We start from the raw sequence: 21552 nt of genomic DNA on the forward strand, positions 1-21552 counted from the left end.
ATCTCAAGCGTCGCAGTCACTGTTATTTCAAACATAACGACTATGACACAAAATTTCAGTAGCTAGTCACATAAACGCACAAGGTTGAGGCATTACTTTCGTTTTGCCTCAGGTTACAGTAGGAAGTAATTATGTTTTCTATGTCGAGACATAAGTCTTTATTTGATTGCTAGCAGCTTCAACACCTCACTGGGTGAAGGGAATATTGGACGCATTTGTTTATTTCTTTTTATCATTTCACAAAGAGGTCACCCGCCGTTTATATGTATACTCCTTATTCCATCCTGTATGAGTGTGCATGAGGATGAATGGAAGTCAAATGTAGCGGGAGCATGGACAAAAGGGAACATTTTAAGGGAATAGCAGTCATTGCCAACATTACAAGAATAACGGCAGGTAGGCCAGAGCAGCAAGCAAACATGAAAACAGGCACGAGGGTAGGTTACAAAGTTGGTGCGGGGGTGAGGTGAGTCTCCCCACCACCGCGTCTGAATAGCAACGTTGGTCGGATTTTGGCGCGTGGAGAGCACTGTGGGGCCAGACACGAGACGGACCGGACGCGGGAGCACAGCAGCTCGCAGATTTGGTGAGATAAAAATGAGGTAATATGGCTAAAAATTCACGACAGGGTATGCCCATAGCACGCATTCAACATATCTTGATCGGTACACGTTACGGCTTTAATTTATTTGCAATAATTTTCTCGGAAATGTGTTAGTAAAATTTTGCTTTGTGGTAGTGAGCATGCAACAGGAACCATCAGTTCATGTAGCTATTTCCCGAGTTATAAGCTTCGCTTTTAACTCAGTGAGTGCAGACTGCGTATTAGATGTCAGATCGAGAAATTTCTGTCGCGAAATTTAATTATTTTTGGTACTTTCTTTGTGAGTTTAGTTCCCACTTCATTATGGCGCCAATAGTACAAAGTCCGATAAAGTGGTCAGTTCTCGAGTTTTCAGTATGCTTACAGTTGTTTTCAGTGACATATTTAACCGTTATTAGTGTGCTACTCTCCTTTTACCTAAATATTTTATGAATTTGAGGTAGTTTCTTTGATATCATATGATCGACCACGTCTTTGCGTCCTCAGCGTAGCACATGCTTTACAGCCTAATAGTCGTTGCTACAGTGAAATTTTCAGCGTTCAAAGCAAATTAATCAGTTCACCTAACAGCATTCGGTGATTAAACCAGAATAAATTCTGATTATTTCTTACCTTCGCGGTGTCGGAAAGTGAATCCAGTGCATAACCACTACCGTGCATCTGCCTGATGATTGCGTTTCTGCTCGCACGATTTCTTGCTGATACATTTTAAAAGTGATTTTGCGTGTCTTAATATGAATTTTTGATTGAAAAGTTTGTGTATTTTTTAGCATTTTTGCTGTAGTTGATGTTCGACCACATGGCCAGTAGCAGGCATAGAACAATAGATTCCCTCCCTCCTCCCCCCCCCCCCCCACCTCCTTGCCATGTTAAAACTGAAGTTAACTGTGTTCATTGCATAGTCCTTTCAATTGAAACAGACAGCGGCGTATGAATCATTGTAAAATCTACAAAAAATGTTAGTAAAATTTTGCCCAGAATGTTTTCTTTGGTTGAGGTTTTCTACGTTCAGCAGTGGCTTACCTTAAATTTCTAGCAGTGTTTTTCATGCAGCATTACGCCAGCTGTGAGCTAACAAATTGTGTTAAATTAAAGTAACAAAATTAATATACCAAAGAATGCTCATGCCCACCAAAAGACATTTGAGTTAACAGTCCCGTGTTGTGTAATTGTGTTTGTGCTCTGATAACCCTAACATCTAGAGTCATTTGGCCTGCTGATAGCGACAGTATAGTAATTTGATCGGTACAGTGTCTTGCAAATGTGGTAGAATCATTGTGGTCCAACCCCTAAACTGTGGTATAGTGTAATTCAAGCATGATGAAACGTGAGTTTTAAGGAATGAATGATGATTATCCCGCTAAACACGGTGTGGCCCACTTATGTATTTTTTTGTGTTATGAAATTATTCGTGTAGTGTTTTCCTTTTGTCATTGTTCTACCCATGAGAAGTTTAACGCTCATTCAAACATAAGTTTTGTAACTGAGGAGAAATTCTTGTGTGTGGTGTTATAAAATATTTTCATCAGAGTAAAAAATAAATGTATTAAATGAGAGTCAGCATTTCAATTAAGAAATACCCAGTCACCTGATAAATGAAAGGGATAGGACATATCTTATTCAGTTCAATTAAACCTGGCAAGCCTTTTCAGTTCGATCTTCTAAATTTAATGATTGATAGAAATAATCTACAATTTGAATCTAGATAGGCTACCAGCTGCTGGAGTGACGGTTTTGAGCTCAACCACCACATCACGTATTATCTTAGAGAAACTCGCACCAGTTTCCGTTGCGCACACTTCTAAAATAATTAATTTGTTGACCAAGTTACTGAAATAAGGGTCACAATATAGACACCATTTCTTATGTGCCTGGTATATTAGCAACCAGGACGCAAGGTCGAGTATAATTCTCTAAGGTAATGCGAGTAGATGGTCACTCAGGTTCAACAGTAACAATATAAACTAAAAATATATAAAGAACCATTATACACCCAATAAGCAGTCCAATAGCAAGGTCATCCGCTAATCGATAAATCACTTTAAGATAAGCAGTATTAAACTCATAAGAAGGGTTTATATATGTGTAACTTGAGATTTTATAACTAATGCAGCTCATGAAATAAATCATGGACAACATAACAGAAAGCGGAAGAATATACAGGGTGATTCAAAAAGAATACCACAACTTTAAAAATGTGTATTTAATGAAAGAAACATAATATAACCTTCTGTTATACATCATTACAAAGAGTATTTAAAAAGGTTTTTTTTCACTCAAAAACAAGTTCAGAGATGTTCAATATGGCCCCCTCCAGACACTCGAGCAATATCAACCCGATACTCCAACTCGTTCCACACTCTCTGTAGCATATCAGGCGTAACAGTTTGGATACCTGCTGTTATTTGTCGTTTCAAATCATCAATGGTGGCTGGGAGAGGTGGCCGAAACACCATATCCTTAACATACCCCCATAAGAAAAAATCGCAGGGGGTAAGACCAGGGCTTCTTGGAGGCCAGTGATGAAGTGCTCTGTCACGGGCTGCCTGGCGGCCGATTCATCGCCTCGGGTAGTTGACGTTCAGGTAGTTACGGACAGATAAGTGCCAATGTGGTGGCGCTCCATCCTGCTGAAATATGAATTGTTGTGCTTCTTGTTCGAGCTGAGGGAACAGCGAGCTCTCTAACATCTCCAGATACTGTAGTCCAGTTACAGTAGCACCTTTGAAGAAAAAGGGACCAAAAACTTTATTGGCTGAAATGGCACAGAAAACGTTCACCTTAGGCGAGTCACGTTCATACTGAGTTGTTTCCCGCGGATTCTCAGTGCCCCATATACAGACATTGTGACGGTTGACTTTCCCGTTAGTGTGGAAAGTTGCTTCATCACTAAACACAATCTTTGAAACGAAAGATTCATCTGTTTCCATTTGAGCAAGGATAAAATCACAGAAATCGATTCTTTTAATCTTATCAGCTGCAGACAGTGCTTGAACCAATTTCAGACGATAAGGTTTCATAACTAACCTTTTTCGTAGGACTCTCCATACAGTTGATTGTGGAATTTGCAGCTCTCTGCTAGCTCTGCGAGTCGATTTTCCTGGGCTGCGAACAAATGCTTGCTGGATGCGTGCTACATTTTCATCACTCGTTCTCGGCCGTCCAGAACTTTTCCCTTTGCACACACACCCATTCTCTGTAAACTGTTTATACCAACGTTTAATTCACCACATATCAGGAGGTTTAACACCATACTTCGTTCGAAATGCACACTGAACAACTGTCGTCGATTCACTTCTGCCGTACTCAATAACACAAAAAGCTTTCTGTTGAGCGGTCGCCATCTTAGCATCAACTGACGCTGACGCCTAGTCAACAGCGCCTCAAGCGAACAAATGTACAACTAAATGAAACTTTATAGCTCCCTTAATTCGCCGACAGATATTGCTTAGCTCTGCCTTTTGTCGTTGCAGAGTTTTAAATTCCTAAAGTTGTGGTATTCTTTTTGAATCACCCTGTATTTCTCCCAAAATTGGTTCAGTTAGAATCAATCAAGAATTATTTAGCAATAACACGTTCTGTAGTATGACTATACTGTGCCGGCAACCCATCACCTTATTTTCGTTAAAAGTTAATTTTTGATCAACTTTTGTGTGCTGCAGTCGTTATGTTGCCAATATCATTGTAATTTCGAAGTATGGAAGTATTTAATGCTTCATTCAAAATTAAAGGCTCCTGGGCCTAGTTTCTGGGAGTTTCGGTTTCCTATTCTGCGTGAAGACAGTTGGAGTTAGGTGGAAATTAATTAAATTTTTACGTTTTGTCTCGCTGACGTCACTTTCTTCTTGGCAGGAAATATCAGACCAGATTCTGCTCTCTCCTGGTGCTAATACGTATGGACTAGAGAAATTAATTTAGGTGCTGATCAGTCGCATTTATAATCCATGAATGAATACTTTATGGAATCATTTTGGTTATTTGAGTGACGATAACTGCTTTTTCATGAAATTAGCCTGTCACCTTCCCTCCAGAACATACATATGGATCCGTCTGTTGCGACAATCAGAGTGCCGGGAGATACTACGTTCGTTAAGAAAAGAAGCTACGTAGGAAATTCTTAAACATATTATTAATATCGTTAGCTGAAGGCTGCTCCACTCATATCTTTGCTTTATTAACTGCAAAAGATTCGCTGCCTTGAAACATTACAAAGAGAACTATATAGTATTTGCTGCAAGTTTCCGGATGACGAATCATGCAACAGTGTTGGAAGAGCAACAGAAGAACCCAAATTTCATACACATCTATACTCGACAATTTATTTTCAGATCCACGCAAGTGATGTCACTGAATTTCTCTTGTTAACAATTTCTCTGTAGAAGAGGAAAGCGGTATTAATTTGAAAAAAAAAAAATAAAATAAAAAAAATATTGATGGCTTTATCCGCGTGTTTGCGGGAACGCGTTGCTGCTTATTTTATAAACATTTCGTGGCTATTCACGTGGGTTAAAAGTAGACTGTCAATATGCCTGTCATGTCAAGAGATCGTTGAGGTGAAAACATTAGACGTCTGAGATCTGTCTATTTCCGGTGAAGAAACGCCATGAGGAGCCATCGCTTGCAGAACATTGTGTTTCATGCTCCAGATTCATTTATAAAACACTAGAGACTCGTTGTTTACCGGGGGTATAGTGTTCAAATGGTTCTGAGCGCTATGGGACTTAACATCTATGGTCATCAGTCCCCTAGAACTTAGAACTAGTTAAACCTAACTAACCTAAGGACATCACACAACACCCAGCCATCACGAGGCAGAGAAAATCCCTGACCCGCCGGGAATCGAACCCGGGCGCGGGAAGCGAGAACGCTACCGCACGACCACGAGCTGCGGGCAGGCTATAGTGTAAGCTGAAAACTGCAAGAAGTAGTCGTTATCTTTACCGAACGTGGAACACACTAAGGAGTCAGGTAGCGACACAACGATGTGGGAACGAATTGTGCGCGTGCGAGACATTTACGGTTCCACAAACGAACACTGAATGGCGGTGCTATTAGATGTGACAATTGTGTTGTTTAAAGAGTTGTCGTTTGTTATTGCTGAAACAATGACAGGTCGGAAACTGGCCAAGTTATTTGTGTAGAGTATGCGTTCAAGGAAAAAGTTTGGTGAATACATGTAAATGTCCTGTTATGGTTTCCACTGGATGTTTCTTTGCGATTTATGTAAAAGTGTAACTCAACAAGAATGCTTTGTATAGCTGCCTTCAACTTTTAAGACTTAGTCATCTTCAGAATAGATTTTTTGTAATTGTTTTGTGGTATTTAGTTGTGATCGTGCTTACTTTAGTCGTAACTTTCGTGAAGGTCGACCAAAATTGGTTGTTATTTCAAAATACATCGCTACGAGAGACGTGATTCGAAAACCTTCACATGTATTTTAAAGTGAGACTGAAGCTCAGAACAAAGGCTCGTGTCAGTAGGGGGCCGCCATTTTATTCCTGGTGCAATTGGGCTATGGCGAAAGAGAAGAACGAGGGGAGGGAGGGAGGTCGCATGGTGACATCATCGATGTTGTCGATGGAAACCTAATAACAACACAGCGTGGGATGCATCTTTTTTCAACTTTTATGGGAGTCACCAAAACAACCACACATAGTTCATTGATAGGTGGTAGTATTTTTCATTAAATAACATTGATTTTCAGTTTAGGTAGACTTTGGTCTGACAAAAATTTGTTGGTTGTCATAGGGAGCAATGTAGTATTTGTTGACAGAGTGCACTTTCACGGTGAATAACGAGTATGCAAAGTCTGTTCCTGTAGCTGCAAAAGGTTTTTGTGATCGCAACTGAGACTTCTATTTGAAGGCAAGGTGTGTTTTCCACGAGCTTACATGGCAGACACATGTGTAACTTTCAGGTCTGAGAAGTACACAAGGTCAACCATGTAGTTTGCAACAGTCGGTTTCCCACCAACTTAAACCTAGGTAAGTAAATTTTTGAATTTGTCGCCATTTTAAATGTGAAACGAGTGATTTTTTTTAATTTCCCTCATTCTTAAAGTTAGTACAGGTGGAAATTTTTAATACTCCAGCCTCTCAAACTGTGGAGAAGTAGGCCCTTGAGTTCTAAACTTCTGGTGACAAATGATTAAATATGCAAGCTATGACATCAGACGGTGGGGGAAATAGTTTAAACTTGGGAGAACTGAGTTAACACAATTTTAAACTCGATTCACTTGAACTCTTAGTACAGTTGATCTGTGACGTCATAGCAGTTAGGAAAACGTATGATTTTTTTTTTTATTTTCCTGTCAGGCTTTGGCTCGTGAGGATCCGCGCCGTACTCGCAGTCGTGACCAGTGCCAGTTTCCTAATTTAAAAATGGACGACGTGGTTATAGCAAGTGTCAGCTTCCTTGTGATGCGCCTTTTAGCTGAGGAAGAGGACAGAAGAAGGCGCTACAAAGTCCCAAGAAAACGCAGGTGGTGGATGACCACAGTTTTCATATGCAGAAAGAGATATAGTGGAAGTGATTTGATGTACGACTTGGGTGTTGAAAACATACATTTCAACGCATTTTGCCGTATGTTCGCATCAGATTTTGAATATCTGATAAATTTGGTAGGACCGAAAATATCAAAGGCTGACAGAAAATTTCGGAAACTATACCAGTTGCTGAGCGGTTGGCACTTACGCTCAGATATCTAGCAACTGGCGATTCCTACATCAGCCTCAGTTTTTTATTTAAAGTCTCCAAGAAAGAGATATCAAACATTGTTGCTGAAGTATGTGCAGCTCTTACTGGCAGCTTGAAGGAGTTTGTAAAGGTAAGTTAGTAAATTATACAAATTTTGTTATTAATTCACTTTTATTCATCAGGTAATAAGCAAAAGAAATAAAAATATTTAGATTTAAAGAATGAGAAACAATTAAACGCAAAAATGATTACTTTTAATTATTATAAATCAAGCAGATCCAGAAAATGTGGAAAGCCTTGTTCGGTGTTGTCAGAAGTAGAAGTAAATGTCTGTTGGAAGTTGCTTTGCATCTGCTCATGGGCATGAACTTGTTGAGTTGAAGAAATCGGTAAATGCGACGAGCAACTGTAGTTGCTGTTGGTTGAACTTGGTCTAGAATGTTCGAAACAGGCGCTTTCTGCTCTGAAAATCGTGTCGGAAAATTCTTTTTTAACAAAAGCACGTGTTCTGTTGTCCATGGACCGTATAATGTTCACTATGTACTCTCCATAGGCGTCAAACTCGTCTCTAGTTTTAGATAAAGCAGTTTGTAGTGCATTGTATGCCTCTCCTATACGAGGATCTTCGGCCCTTTTTCTCTGATTTTTTTTAGGTGAAGCAAATACCTTCGTGCGTTTGTTTGATGTGGGTGGTAGTTTGTTGTCTTGCATTGTTTTATGATCGACATCTTGACTACTAATTTCTTCGCAAGTGCTCGCTGTACCTTCGTTTGTATTCATGTCCGCAACTGTCTGTTCTTCCAAATCCTCCTTAAATTCCTCCAAAAACAAAGCGACGACAAAAGATTGACATAAACAATAGCAAAGCAAGTAAAATAAAAAAATAATAGAATGGATGTAGGAATAGGGAGATAGACGATAACAATCGTAAAAAATTGGGAACAATGTCAAGTTGATAAGTGAAATTCAGAATATTTGTTATAATGATTACTACCAATTTTACCCAAAATTACTGATTTTAATTAATGTTAACGTTCATAATTATTAGAAAGTCAATTATTGTCTATGCATTTAATAATTATTTATATTATTAGGAGTTATTAGTTTCTATTTACTTTTTTGGAGACGCCACAGACACAAGGGTGGTTACTTGCAGCAGGGGAATATGAGAGAAAATGGAACTTTCCTCATTGCCTCGGTGCAACGGATGGCAAACATTGCGCAATCCAAAGCCCAGTTAATTATGGAAGCGATTTTTTCAATTATAAGACGTTTTTCAGTATTGTTCAAATGGCTCTGAGCACTAAGGGACTTAAGATCTATGGTCATCAGTCCCCTAAAACTGAGAACTACTTAAACCTAACTAACCCAAGGACATCACACAACACCCAGTCATCACGAGGCAGAGAAAATCCCTGACCCCGCCGGGAATCGAACCCGGGAACCCGGGCGTGGGAAGCGAGAACGCTACCGCACGACCACGAGCTGCGGACTTTCAGTATTGTTCTTTTTGGTCTAGTGGATGCTGACTATTGGTTTTTGTATGCTGATGTCGGCTGCCAAGATGGAATTTCAGACGGTGATGTTTTTCGAAATACATCTTTTTTAAAGAATATGAGTAATTGTACCATCGTTTTCCGGACGATCGTACCCTCCCAGCTAGACAGAAAAAAGTACCCTATGTTATTGTCGCAGACATTTCCATTCAACAATTATATCATGAAGCCGCAAGCTATAATGGACAACAACCACGGAAGTCAATGAAAAGAATTTTTAACTACAGACTTTGAAGAAGACGGTGTATTGTGGAAAATGCGTTCGGAATACTTTCTTCCGTATTCCGGATACTAAGAAAGCGTACATTACTACAGCCTGAGAAAGCCCAAAGTGTTATAATGACTTGTATATACCTCAATAATTTCTTGCGAAAAAGTTTTGCTTCCAGACAAATTTATACCCCTGTAGGAGTAGTGGATCATGAGGAGAACGGGCATTTAAAGGCAGGAACTTGGAGAAATGGGGTCACTCCTGCTACAACGTTTACACAATTAGCGAGCATTACACGACGTTCAACGCAGACTGCACAAGACATTAGAGATGAAGTCGCTGCTTGTTTCATTTCCGAAGAGGGAAGACTGCCAAGGCAAGATGATTACCAATAACTTATTAAAGAATTTTCAGCTACTAGCTACGTACATACTAGTGACTGCCTGACTTCACACATTTCAACTAGCTATATATGTAAAGTTTTACCTTTATTAATTCCTATTTTATTATTTTTATTTCCTCAAATAACATAATATACAAATAAAATACATATAAATGTACATGTGCTTCAATATACTGTGTTAGAAAAATGAATGTTATTCATTATTATTTATTTATTACTAGCTGAGTACCCAGCGTTGCCCCAGTATGTATTCAAGTCCTGTTACTCCATTTCCTCCTTTCCCCACTGTGACGTTCAGAACTCATTTTGCCATAAACATTATAGTTTTATCACAATTAGAACATTTTTAATTTTTCAATTTGAAAACTATAAGCAATTACTTGGTATAGTCCTAATAGAAATGATAGTAAGCTAAAATAAATATGAAAAAATATCTTAAGAAACGATATGAGTAATGGTATTTAAGGGAAAAACACCAAAAAATTAAAAATTAACAAATGACCAGGGACCGAAATGAAAGCTGAGAAAGATAAAAAGTAAGGTAGCTGTGGAGACGGAACCAAAAAGGGACTGAACCCCATTAAGTTTGTTAATAATTTGTTTACACATTTCCAAAAATAAATATATTTTACTTATATCTGTGTTGATTGTCTTCCGCAGCTGATATTTGCAGTGCAGAAATTCAAATCCTTTGAAAATGAACCAATTTGGAGCGTTAACTTCCTCAACCCCAGCGCAAGACTTCCCAATCAGAGTCTTCATCTGTCGGACTTTTCTGTAAGTGGCTAATAAGCTGGTCTTTTTTTTTTTTTTTAATTCGGCCACATCCACGCCGAGGTCTGTCGCGATGGAATCCCACACTTCACTTTTTTTAAATTTTATTTTACATTGGGAGTTTGTTGCATCCCACAGCTCAGGGTATTGTTCACAAGTATTTATGAATTGAATGACAAAATCGTCGGTCCACTTCATTTGAAAAGAAAAACCGATGTCCACAACACAGAAAAAGGATAATACCAAGACCAAACTGTACGAGTGCAGCGAGCCAACTGGTAAGTGCTTTGTTGCCGTCCACACCACTCGCGCAGTTCGCCGCCATCCCTTTGATGTACCGACAACAGCCGGAGCCACACAAGCCATAAGCTCGGGCGGCTCGCAAGCCTGTTTCGCGGCGAACCCTCAGAGCCTCCCTCCATCCACATTACTCGCAAGGCTCGCAAGCATCAAAGTACACGAGCCACACGAGTAGTGTGGATGCACCTTTACACGCAGGGCGATTAGACTGCGATCTCAGAGGGTCAGGGGGAGAAATCTGAGAATGTTGCATGTTGACATTGTTGATGATATCATCGGAAATCTAGCAACTGTGCAGCTTGGATTCGAACACACTTAGGTCGCGTACTCATATCAAATGTTTTAAAAAAATTCGTCCAGTTAAATCCAAACTCTGTTTATTAACGTCGTAACAGGAGACGAAACATGGATAGATTCATTCAAGGTGGAAAACAAGCAGTATTGAAACTTCCTGGCAGATTAAAACTGTGTGCCCGACCGAGACTCGAACTCGGGACCTTTGCCTTTCGCGGGCAAGTGCTCTACCATCTGAGCTACCGAAGCACGACTCACGTCCGGTCCTCACAGCTCTACTTCTGCCAGTATCTCGTCTCCTAGCTTCCAAACTTTACAGAAGCTCTCCTGCGAACCTTGCAGAACTAGCACTCCTGAGAGAAAGGATATTGTGGAGACATGGCTTAGCCACAGTCTGGGGGATGTTTCCAGAATGAGATTTTCACTCTGCAGCGGAGTGTGCACTTATATGAAACTTCCTGGCAGATTAAAACTGTGTGCCCGACCGAGACTCGAACTCGGGACCTTTGCCTTTTGTGGGCAAGTGCTCTACCATCTGAGCTACCGAAGCACGACTCACGCCCAGTCCTCACAGCTTTACTTGTGCCAGTATCTCGTCTCCTACCTGGAAACTTTACAGAAGCTCTCCTGCGAACCGCAGTATCCTTTCTTTCAGGAGTGCTAGTTCTGCAAGGTTCGCAAGAGAGCTTCTGTAAAGTTTCCAGGTAGGAGGCGAGATACTGGCAGAAGTACAGCTGTGAGGACCGGGCGTGAATCGTGCTTCGGTAGCTCAGATGGTAGAGCACTCGCCCGCGAAAGGCAAAGGTCCCGAGTTCGAGTCTTGGTCGGGCACACAGTTTTAATCTGCCAGGAAGTTTCAAATCAGCGCACACTCCGCTGCCGAGTGAAAATCTCATTCTGAAAGCAGTATTGAACTGGTACGATATTTCAAGATTAACGAAAAACAACGAAAAGTGGTTCCTTTGTGAAATGCTTTCCAGGAATTGATCGCTTGTTACGTTGGTTACACTACGCGGGTGATGATGATTGCTTTACGGGATCGAAGAATAATTAATGCTGAATGGTATACAGCAGTTTGTTTGACAAGTTATGGATAAAATCACGAAAACAATTGAACAGTCACATCATTGTTCATCATGACAATGTCGGCTGTGATACAAGACATCAAACAATTGATTATTTGCGGGGGAAATTAAAGAAAACATGGAACTATTGCGCAGATGATGACTTTCAGTTCGCACCGAGACGCGGAAGAGGGAACGCTACGATGATGCAAGCACTTCCTACTCGGTTAGTACTCTCCTAGTGTAAACAGTGATAGTTCGTACCAAGATTTGATATGCTTCTGTAGGCTCTGCCAAATCGTTAAATATTTTGCTACGCCGTGCTCACCGTCATGTAGGTGACGATTTCTGCCCCCCTGCTCCACAAAATTCGTAAAACCAACCACCAACGTCGCCCATCAGGGAAGTAATTAGCGACTCAATCATCGCGCCCAACGATACAAACGCACAGATGCACCTGCATTACGAGACCTGCAGCCTTCGCTGAAACGTCGACGGGACTGCACGGAAAAAGTAGGGCAAGACGACCATAAGACAAAATGGAAAAAGTGTGTAACGTTTATGTCTTAACCAAGATGTGATGTTTATGTCTAACAAAGAACATTTATATCAAATGGTGTGCTGACAGCGCATCTGAATACGTTTGTCTATATTTACCTGACCCTGTTCTAAACAATCTATCTACTACGAAGAAAGAAATACCAGTATACCCAAACTAATTAAAACCTGTGAGCGATGATGACAAATTAGAGATAAGTACATTCAGACCTACTCCATCTTATTGTTGTTGTTGTTGTTGTTGTGGTCCTCAGTCCTGAGACTGGTTTGATGCAGCTCTCCATGCTACTCTATCCTATGCAAGCTTCTTCATCTCCCAGTACCTACTGCAACCTACATCCTTCTGAATCTGCATAGTGTATTCATCTCTTGGTCTCCCTCTACGATTTTTACCCTCCACGCTGCCCTCCAATACTAAATTGGTGATTCCTTAATTCCATCTTACTATGGCCCTGTAAATATGATTAAGTACAAAAGTGGTCCCTGTGTGAAAAATCCATAAATTGTGTAAAATAAAACTGCGTGAAATAAATTCCTTACCTCATATTGGTGTCGCCTTGGAAAAAGCGTTGTTCTGCTCTCAGATCTACTAAACTAACTACAGTTGCAAAAGCCAAAATGCAAGATATTTGACTGAGACACATTTAGAATTTGTTTAAAGAAAACGACTTGGATCTGGGAGGCAGAACAAGACCGAAGAGAATGACCGTAATATCTTACTTGAAAATTTTACTATATTGAGTAATTGACCTGCAATTGTTAACCCATCTCATACAAATTACATGTACGCAACAAATGATCTTTACTAAAAAAAAACTTGGTATTACATACAAAGCTGGTCACACTCAAATTAGTTCTACAGCAAAAGCGCATAAATACATGAATACTGATTACCTTGTTGTCGATCGATGTAACTATATGTAGTGAGATTCTTCACGAAAATTTCATAATAATATTTGTAGCATTTTCATGCTTAATTTTATTTCAGATCTTATTCCTTCCATAAATCATTAATACACAACACTAGAATTATTACACTTAGTATTTAATACTAAGCGACTGTCCCCTCCGGAGCATGGGAAAGCACACTGTCGGCCTCTCTCCTGAGTAACAACTGCGCACTTAAGCGCGACCTAACATGTGATCTTTGTGTCACACACTCTGCCTCAGCAATAGCAGCGTTCTTTCACACGAACATCTTTGTAATCGATATGTCGTTTATGCTCATCGACAATATGTTAAAATTTATAATTTCAGTATATGTACCTACACTACTGGCCATTAAAACTGCTACACCACGAAAATGACGTGCTACAGACGCGAAATTTAACCGACAGGAAGGAGATGATGTGTAAATGGTTAGCTTTTCAGAGCATTCATACAAGGTTGGCGCCGGTGGCGACACCTACAACGTGCTGACATGAGGAAAGTTTCCAACCGATTTCTCATACACAAACAGCAGTTCACCGGCGTTGCCTGGTGAAACGTTGTTGTGATTCCTCGTGTAAGGAGGAGAAATGCGTCCCATCACGTTTCCGACTTTGATAAAGGTCGGATTGTAGCCTATCGCGATTGCGGTTTATCCAATGAGTGTTAGCAGAATATGGAATCGGTGGGTTCAGGAGGGTAATACGGAACGCCGTGCTGAATCCCAACGGCTTCGTATCACTAACAGTCGAGATGACAGACATCTTATCTGCATGGCTGTAACGGATCGTGCAGCCACGTCTCGGTCGCTGAGAAAACAGATGGGGACGTTTGCAAGACAACAACCATCTGCACGAACAGTTCGACAACGTTTACAGCAGCATGGACTATCAACTCGGAGACCACGGGTGCAGTTACCCTTGACGCTGCATCACAAACAGGAGTGCCTGCGATGTTGTACTCAATGACGAACCTGGGTGCACGAATGGCAAAACGTCATTTTTTCGGATGAATCCAGGTTCTGTTTACAGCATCATGATGGTCGCATCCGTGTTTGTCGACATCGCAGTGAACGCACATTGGAAGCATGTATTCGTCATCGCCAAACTGCCGTATCACCTGGTGTGATGGTGTGAGGTGCTATTGGTTACACGTCTCGGTCACCTCTTGTTCGCATTGATGGCACTTTGAACGGTGGACGTTACACTTCAGACGTGTTACGACCAGTGGCTCTACCCTTCATTCGAACCCTGCGAAACCCTACATTTCAGCAGGATTTGTCGGTAGCTGTGTATCAGCTAGCACTGAAACATACATGTTGGTGGCCGATGATTCCTTCTTGGGTGACGTCGACACATAACACTTGAAATACACTACTGGCCATTAAAATTGCTGCACCGAGAAGAAATGCAGATGATAAACAGGTATTCATTGGACAAAAATATTATACTAGAAATGGACAAAAATATTATACTAGAAATGACATGTGATTATATTTACACGCAATTTGGGTGCATAGATCCTGAGGAATGAGTACCCAGAACAACCACCCCTGGCCGTAATAACGGGCTTGATGCACCTGGACATTGAGTCAAACAGAGCTTGGATGGCGTGGACAGGTACAGCTGCCCATGCAGCTTCCACACGATACCACAGTTCATCAAGAGTAGTGACTGGCGTATTGTGACGAGCCAGTTGCTCGGCCACCATTGACCAGACGTTTTCAATTGGGGAGAAATCTGGAGAATGTGCTGGACAGGGCAGCAGTCGAACATTTTCTGTATCCAGAAAAGCCCGTACAGGACCTGCAACATGTGGTCGTGCCCTGCTAAAATGTAGGGTTTCGCAGGAATCGAATGAAGGGTAGAGCCACGGGTCGTAACACATCTGAAATGTAACGTCCAATGTTCAAAGTGCCGTCAATGCGAACAAGAGGTGACCGAGATGTGTAACCAATGGCACCCCATACCATCACGCCGGGTGGTACGCCAGTATGGCGATGACGAATACACGCTTCCAAATTTGCGTTCATTGCGATGTCGCCAAACACGGATGCGACCGCCATGATGCGGTAAACAGAACCTGGATTCATCCGAAAAAATGACGTTTTGCCATTCGTGCACCCAGGTTCGTCATTGAGTACAACATCGCAGGTGCTCCTGTCTGTGATGCAGCGTCAAGGGTAACCACAGCCATGGTCTCCGACTTGATAGTCCATGCTGCTGCAAACGTCGTCGAACTGTTCGTGCATATGCTTGTTGTCTTGTAAACGTCCCCATCTGTTGACTCAGAGATCGAGACGTGGCTGCACGATCCGTTACAGCCATGAGGATAAGATGTCTGTCATCTCGACTGTTAGTGATACGAGGCCGTTGGGATCCAGCACGGCTTCCGTATTACCCTCCTGAACCCACCGATTCCATATTCTGCTAACACTCATTGGATCTCGACCAACGCGAGCAGCAATGTCGCGGAACGATAAACCGCAATCGCGATAGGCTACAATCCGACCTTTATCAAAGTCGGAAACGTGATGGGACGCATTTCTGCTCCTTACACGAGGCATCACAACAACGTTTCACCAGGCAACGCCGGTCAACTGCTGTTTGTGTATGAGAAATCGGTTGGAAACTTTCCTCATGTCAGCACGTTTTAGGTGTCGCCACCGGCGCCAACTTTGTGTGAATGCTCCGAAAAGCTAATCATTTGCATATCACAGCATCTTCTTCCTGTCGGTTAAATTTCTCGTCTGTAGCAGGTCAACATCGTGGTGTAGCAATTTTAATGGGCAGTAGTGTATATTTCAATCTCTTCGAGCATGTTAAGGTAGAGATTTTTTGAAGCTTTATGTAGCACCACCATTTGTTGATTTATATTACTCACTTCATGTTTACTGTCTTTTACGTGCGCTCCAAATGCTGTCCGATTGCTATGACTGCAATGTTCCCTGTATCGAATTTCAAAATTCCGCCGTGTCTGTCCTATATAATAACTGTCACATTCAGCCCATTTGATCTTATATACTCCGGAATTGTATTTCATTTGTTTTGCTGTTACTGGTTTATGTCTTAATCTATGTGCCATTTGCCCTTCATTCTGGAATGCCACGGCGATGTTTTTTGGAAAGCATTTAGCGATTCTTTCCTATATATTCCCTTTGTATGGCAGGGTGACAAACTTCTTAACTTTAATTTTCCTAGAATCATTGCTGATACCCGCGGATTTGTTTTTGATCTTGTTAAACATATGTATAACATCTTGTCCCGTATCCATTAGCTGCTGGTACTTGCTTAATAATACCTACTTCTTTCTGCAACTCATCTTCCTTTAGTGGCAATCTCAGGGCTCTGCTGCACATTGCATGCAAGTACGCTCTCTTATGCTGTGCCGGGTGGTGCGATGTCGCTCCTATGATGTTGTCCGAACAAGTGTCTTTTCTATAGACGCCGAACACGTGCCTACCTCCCTCCTTTCTGACGGTCAAATCTAAATAGTTAATCGCCCCATTGTTCTCCATTTCTAGCGTGAATTAAATTTTTGGATGCTGCTCGTTTAAAACTTTATTCATTTCCTCTACTTCTTCTTTTTTCCCTTTGAATAATAATGCAGTGTCGTGAACATACCGTCTGTAATAAATTAACTTCTTCTTAATTTCTGGAAAAGAGCTGAAAACTCTGTTCTCAAAGTCATTCATAAAAATTTCAGCTAAAATGCCTGATACTGTTTCCCATAGCTAAACCTTCATCTTGAATAAAAACCTTATAGTTAAAGATGAAACTATTATAACTCAATGTGAACTCTAGCATATCCACGAGTTCGACGATTTCTCCCATGCTCATTGACCTATTTTTTTTATCAGGTTTATCCTTATAATTTGCAAAGTTTCCGGTATTGGTATATTAGTGTAGAGGTTCATGACGTCCAATGAGGCTAGGACGGCGTCCTCTGGGATTGCAATGTCCTTCACTTCGTTCGCGAAACACACACTATTTTTTACGTTGTAAACTTGCTGGTATTTATACGCAGATTTTAACTTACTGCAGGAGCCTCCACGAAGATTGCGTTCACCACTCGAACAACAAGCAATCGGGCGTCCCCTGGAAACGACCTAGTCGGCCAATCCTGCAAACACCGGAGCACCAAAACCAAAGATGACAAAACTCTCCGAAGAGACTCAAAAAAGGCCTTTATCAAGACCATCACTAGTGACAACTTCCTGCAATATTGAAGGCTTATCTGTAAATAAAGAAATTTTATTATCTGACATGTGCAAACGAAATAACTGTGACGTTTTAGTGCTACAAGAAACACACAGAGCACCAACTAGCCATAGACCAAAAATACAGGGCATGAAATTAGTTCTCGAGAGACCACACGAAAGGTACGGAAGTGCTATATTTGTGAAACCGAACTTAGACGTACGCTCCTGTGCTCTGACCTGCGAAAAAAATATAGAAATTTTAACTATTGAGCTACATTCATGTACTGTAACATCCGTGTACAAACCACCCAGTGCGAGGTTTAAATTTACGGAGCCTGGAAATTTCCATTCAAAAAACATTAAAGTTGTACTAGGAGATTTTAACTGTCACGGTCTCGCATGGGGTTATAAAGAGACAAATGACGATGGCGAAATGCTGGAGACCTGGGCAGACCAGGCTAAACTGAAATTGATACATGACCCAAAGTTGCCTGCATCATTTAACAGCGGAAGATGGAAACGAGGATTTAATCCAGATAACATCTTTGTCTCCGAAAAGGTATCCCTGCAAACTGTAAAGCAAATCGAGGACCCAATTCCAAGATCGCAACACAGAGCAATAACTTGCTGCATTACTGCAGTAATCAAACCAGATGTAATGCCCTTTAAGAGACGCTTCAATTTCAAAAAAGCTCATTGGGAACTTTTTACAGAGGACCTTGATAAGGAGATCTTGGAAATTAAACCAGAGATACAATCATATGAAACTTTCATAGACCTCGTCAAGAAAATCTCTCGACGGCGCATACCTAGAGGGTGCCGCACCCAGTATATCGCTGGACTAAATGGTAGCAGCAAGGAAGCTCTGAAAAAGTATGAAGAACTATACAATAAGGACCCCTTCTCAGAGGAAACGATCCAGGCAGGTGAGGCACTGATGTCTGGTATCTCCGAAGCGAGAAAGGAAAAGTGGTGCAACCTCCTACAAGAGACGGACATGAAGCACAGCAGTAGGAAGGCATGGAAACTGGTCAAAAGTCTCAACAACGACCCAACAGAACCACAACCAAATTACAGTGAAGTTACACCCGATCAGATAGCTCACCAACTACTCATGAACGGAAAAACTAAAAGGAAGATCAGGAATGGCAAAATTAAAAGAAAATTGAACGAGGAGATTAGCTTCCTAGCTCGCCCGTTCTTCATTCAGGAGCTACAAGATGCCATCAATGATTTGAAAAACAATAAGGCCGCTGGCCTCGACGATCTGAGATCTGAGCAAATTAAACATTTTGGACCGGGAGTACAAGCATGGATCCTAGAGCTAATGAATAACTGTATTACAACAATGCAAATTCCTAATCTGTGGAGGAAAGCTCGGGTTATTGCATTACTAAAACCAGGGAAAGACCCAGCTGAAGCTAAAAATTTCCGGCCTGTATCACTGCTTTGTCATTTATTTAAAGTGCTGGAGCGAATGGTCCTCAAACGCATAGCTGATTATGTGGACAAAGCCCTCATTAACGAACAAGCTGGATTCCGACCAGGAAAATCATGCTGTGGCCAAATTCTTAATCTCACACAGTACATCGAAGACGGCTATCAGAGAGGAGAAGTAACTGGGGTCGCATTCCTGGATCTCAGTGCTGCATATGACACAGTTAACCATAAGTTGCTTACCCAGAAAGTGTATAATGTCACTAAGGACTACACCCTTTCTATGTTCGTGCAATGTCTGCTACAAAACAGACGCTACTATGTAACCTTACAATCTAAAAACAGCCGTTGGAGGACACAGAAAAATGGACTTGCACAGGGTAGTGTCTTGGCTCCAATATTATTTAACATCCATACCAATGATCTTCCCATCAGCCGCCGGACACGAATGTTCATATATGCTGATGATGCAGCAGTGGCCACACAGGATAAAACCTTTGAACAAGTGGAGGAGAATCTCACAGGAGCCTTAACAGAACTTGCTACCTATTACGACGGCAATAATCTCAAACCAAACCCTAGTAAGTCTCAAGTATCCGCCTTCCATCTTAGGAACAAACAAGCCAAACGGAAACTCCGAGTCATGTGGCAAGGGGAAGAGCTGAAACATACAAACAGCCCAAAATACCTGGGAGTAACATTGGACAGAGCACTTACTTTTAAGCAGCACTGTCACAACACTAAAAAAAAGGTCTGTGCCAGGAACAACATACTGCGGAAGCTAACAGGTTCATCGTGGGGAGCTCAACCACATGTTTTGCGCACCACGGGTCTGGTGCTGAGTATCTCAGCAGCGGAATATGCGGCGCCAGTTTGGAGGAACTCTGCTCACACTAAGCAAGTTGACGTCGCCGTAAACGAAACTGTACGTATTGCCACAGGATGCCTCAAACCAACTCCCACAGACATCATTTACCCCATCATAGGCATAGCACCACCCACTATCCGCAGACAAGTAGCCGCCGAGATCGAAAGATCAAAACAAAAGAATGATCCTCGACACCCGTTGCATATGCACCGAAAACAACGTGTCCGGCTGAAATCCCGCAGGAGTTTCATTGAAACTACTGAAGAGCTCGTCACCAAACCCGCCGCAAGGCGGCTATCTCTTTGGGAAGAAATGGTGCCACACTCCACAATGGATCTACTTGAGGAGGGATCTGCAGGATTTCAACTACCTTTTACAACTTGGAGGTCATTAAACCGGCTGCGCACTGGAGTAACTGGGTGCAAATCAAACCTATTTAAATGGGGTTACAGTGATGGCGACAGGTGTGAATGCGGAGCAATACAGGACTTGGACCACCTACTGATCTGCCCAGATATGTCTATGACATGCACTAAAGATGATATTTTGAAAGTCAATGACAAAGCAATCTATGTTGCTAATTTCTGGGAAGGGAAGATATAATTGGTGCATCCGGACACGGAAGAAGAAGAAGAACTTACGGCACAAAGCCTTATTCAAGAGCTCATTAACGGCTTCCTTTCCATTACAAATAACACGCACTGGTTTTTTCTCCTTGTGCAACTTTATTTGCACTCTCGCTTCAGGAGTTCTTGGATTTATCTTTACTAATCTAGCTTTTTCACTTGGAGTGAGTAAAAATTGTATTGCTTCTACACTAGCTTTTAAATCTGTCTGAAACTTCTTTGTTAGATTTTTTTTTGATTTCTTTAATTCAATTTTAATGAAAACAAAACTGCAATGTCTTATCTACATAATCTTATTCGAAAATCCTGCCCTTACCTGAATTAATCACGATTGCGTTGTTAGAATCTAGTTTGAAGTTAATTTCTCTCACTAACCTCAGCTCACTATATTTACCGTTACGTAATGTTTTCTGGCATTCAACAGCCTCTTTGGCTTTGATGGCGATGCATGTCTCCTGGAATTTAGTTAACTTAGCGTCCCTACATGCTACCTTCACTTCTGCGATCATTCTCTTGATGTCTCGCAAGTTCGTTCGCGGATTATGCTTAAGCCCGTTATCCAAAAGCTTTTGCTCTTCATTAGAAAAGACAATATCTGTTAGGTTAACGGTTCTGTCATAAAATTTATGTAGATACTGTAGTTTATCTGTTTCCCTCTTTGCATTTGCTATTGCTCTACACAGATTAGTAACTGTCTTCTTGATAACGAAGTCGCCGGGGGCAACAAACGTTTTTTATTAGCATCATTTTTTTCGTCTTACTGTCCTCCTAGAATAAACGGAACTAACGTTGTGTTCGTCTGACGCCGTCGCCACAATATCCGAAGTGTTCCTAATTTTCAGTTTCTTCATTCTGAATACCTACGACTTCTCTTGTTACATGGAAACTATATATGTTTTTGACTAGACAGACACAACTTTTGCGTAGACAAAGTAATACGAATAATGTGGACCCGTATTGTTGTTTTGAAAGACATATTTAAATATGTACTGAACGTAACTCCAAATAATTTTGAGAGTTATACTTGCAGTCT

At 41.3% G+C, this 21552-nt stretch overlaps 2 protein-coding genes across 2 annotated transcripts in view; one reads left to right on the forward strand and one right to left on the reverse strand.

Moving 5' to 3' along the window:
• Nucleotides 1–555: 555 nt before the first annotated feature.
• LOC124787654 overlaps nucleotides 556–21552 on the forward strand; it is a 117470-nt gene continuing 96473 nt past the window's right edge. The window contains exon 1 of the mRNA XM_047254455.1: nucleotides 556–602. The gene's annotated coding sequence lies outside the window, so the exon portion shown is untranslated. The remainder of the gene's footprint in view (nucleotides 603–21552) is intronic.
• LOC124788454 lies at nucleotides 7562–10442 on the reverse strand. The gene is made up of 2 exons (XM_047255725.1): nucleotides 10078–10442; nucleotides 7562–7937 (listed from the first exon to the last, which is right to left on the reverse strand). Exons 1-2 carry the CDS (start codon nucleotides 10440–10442, stop codon nucleotides 7562–7564), a joined length of 741 nt encoding a protein of 246 aa, XP_047111681.1.

This window comes from Schistocerca piceifrons, chromosome 3 (assembly GCF_021461385.2).
Source record: "Schistocerca piceifrons isolate TAMUIC-IGC-003096 chromosome 3, iqSchPice1.1, whole genome shotgun sequence".
NCBI lineage: Eukaryota > Metazoa > Arthropoda > Insecta > Orthoptera > Acrididae > Schistocerca > Schistocerca piceifrons.

What these genes read in the sequence shown, in the direction of transcription:
- LOC124788454 (XM_047255725.1), bottom strand. Translation starts at nt 10,442, where the DNA reads ATGAAGTGGACCGACGATTTTGTCATTCAATTCATAAATACTTGTGAA. An exon ending in ATATATTTATTTTTGGAAAT is followed by an intron (nt 7,938 to 10,077) that starts GTGTAAACAAAT and finishes AAAAAATCAGAG; the next exon opens with AAAAAGGGCCGAAGATCCTC.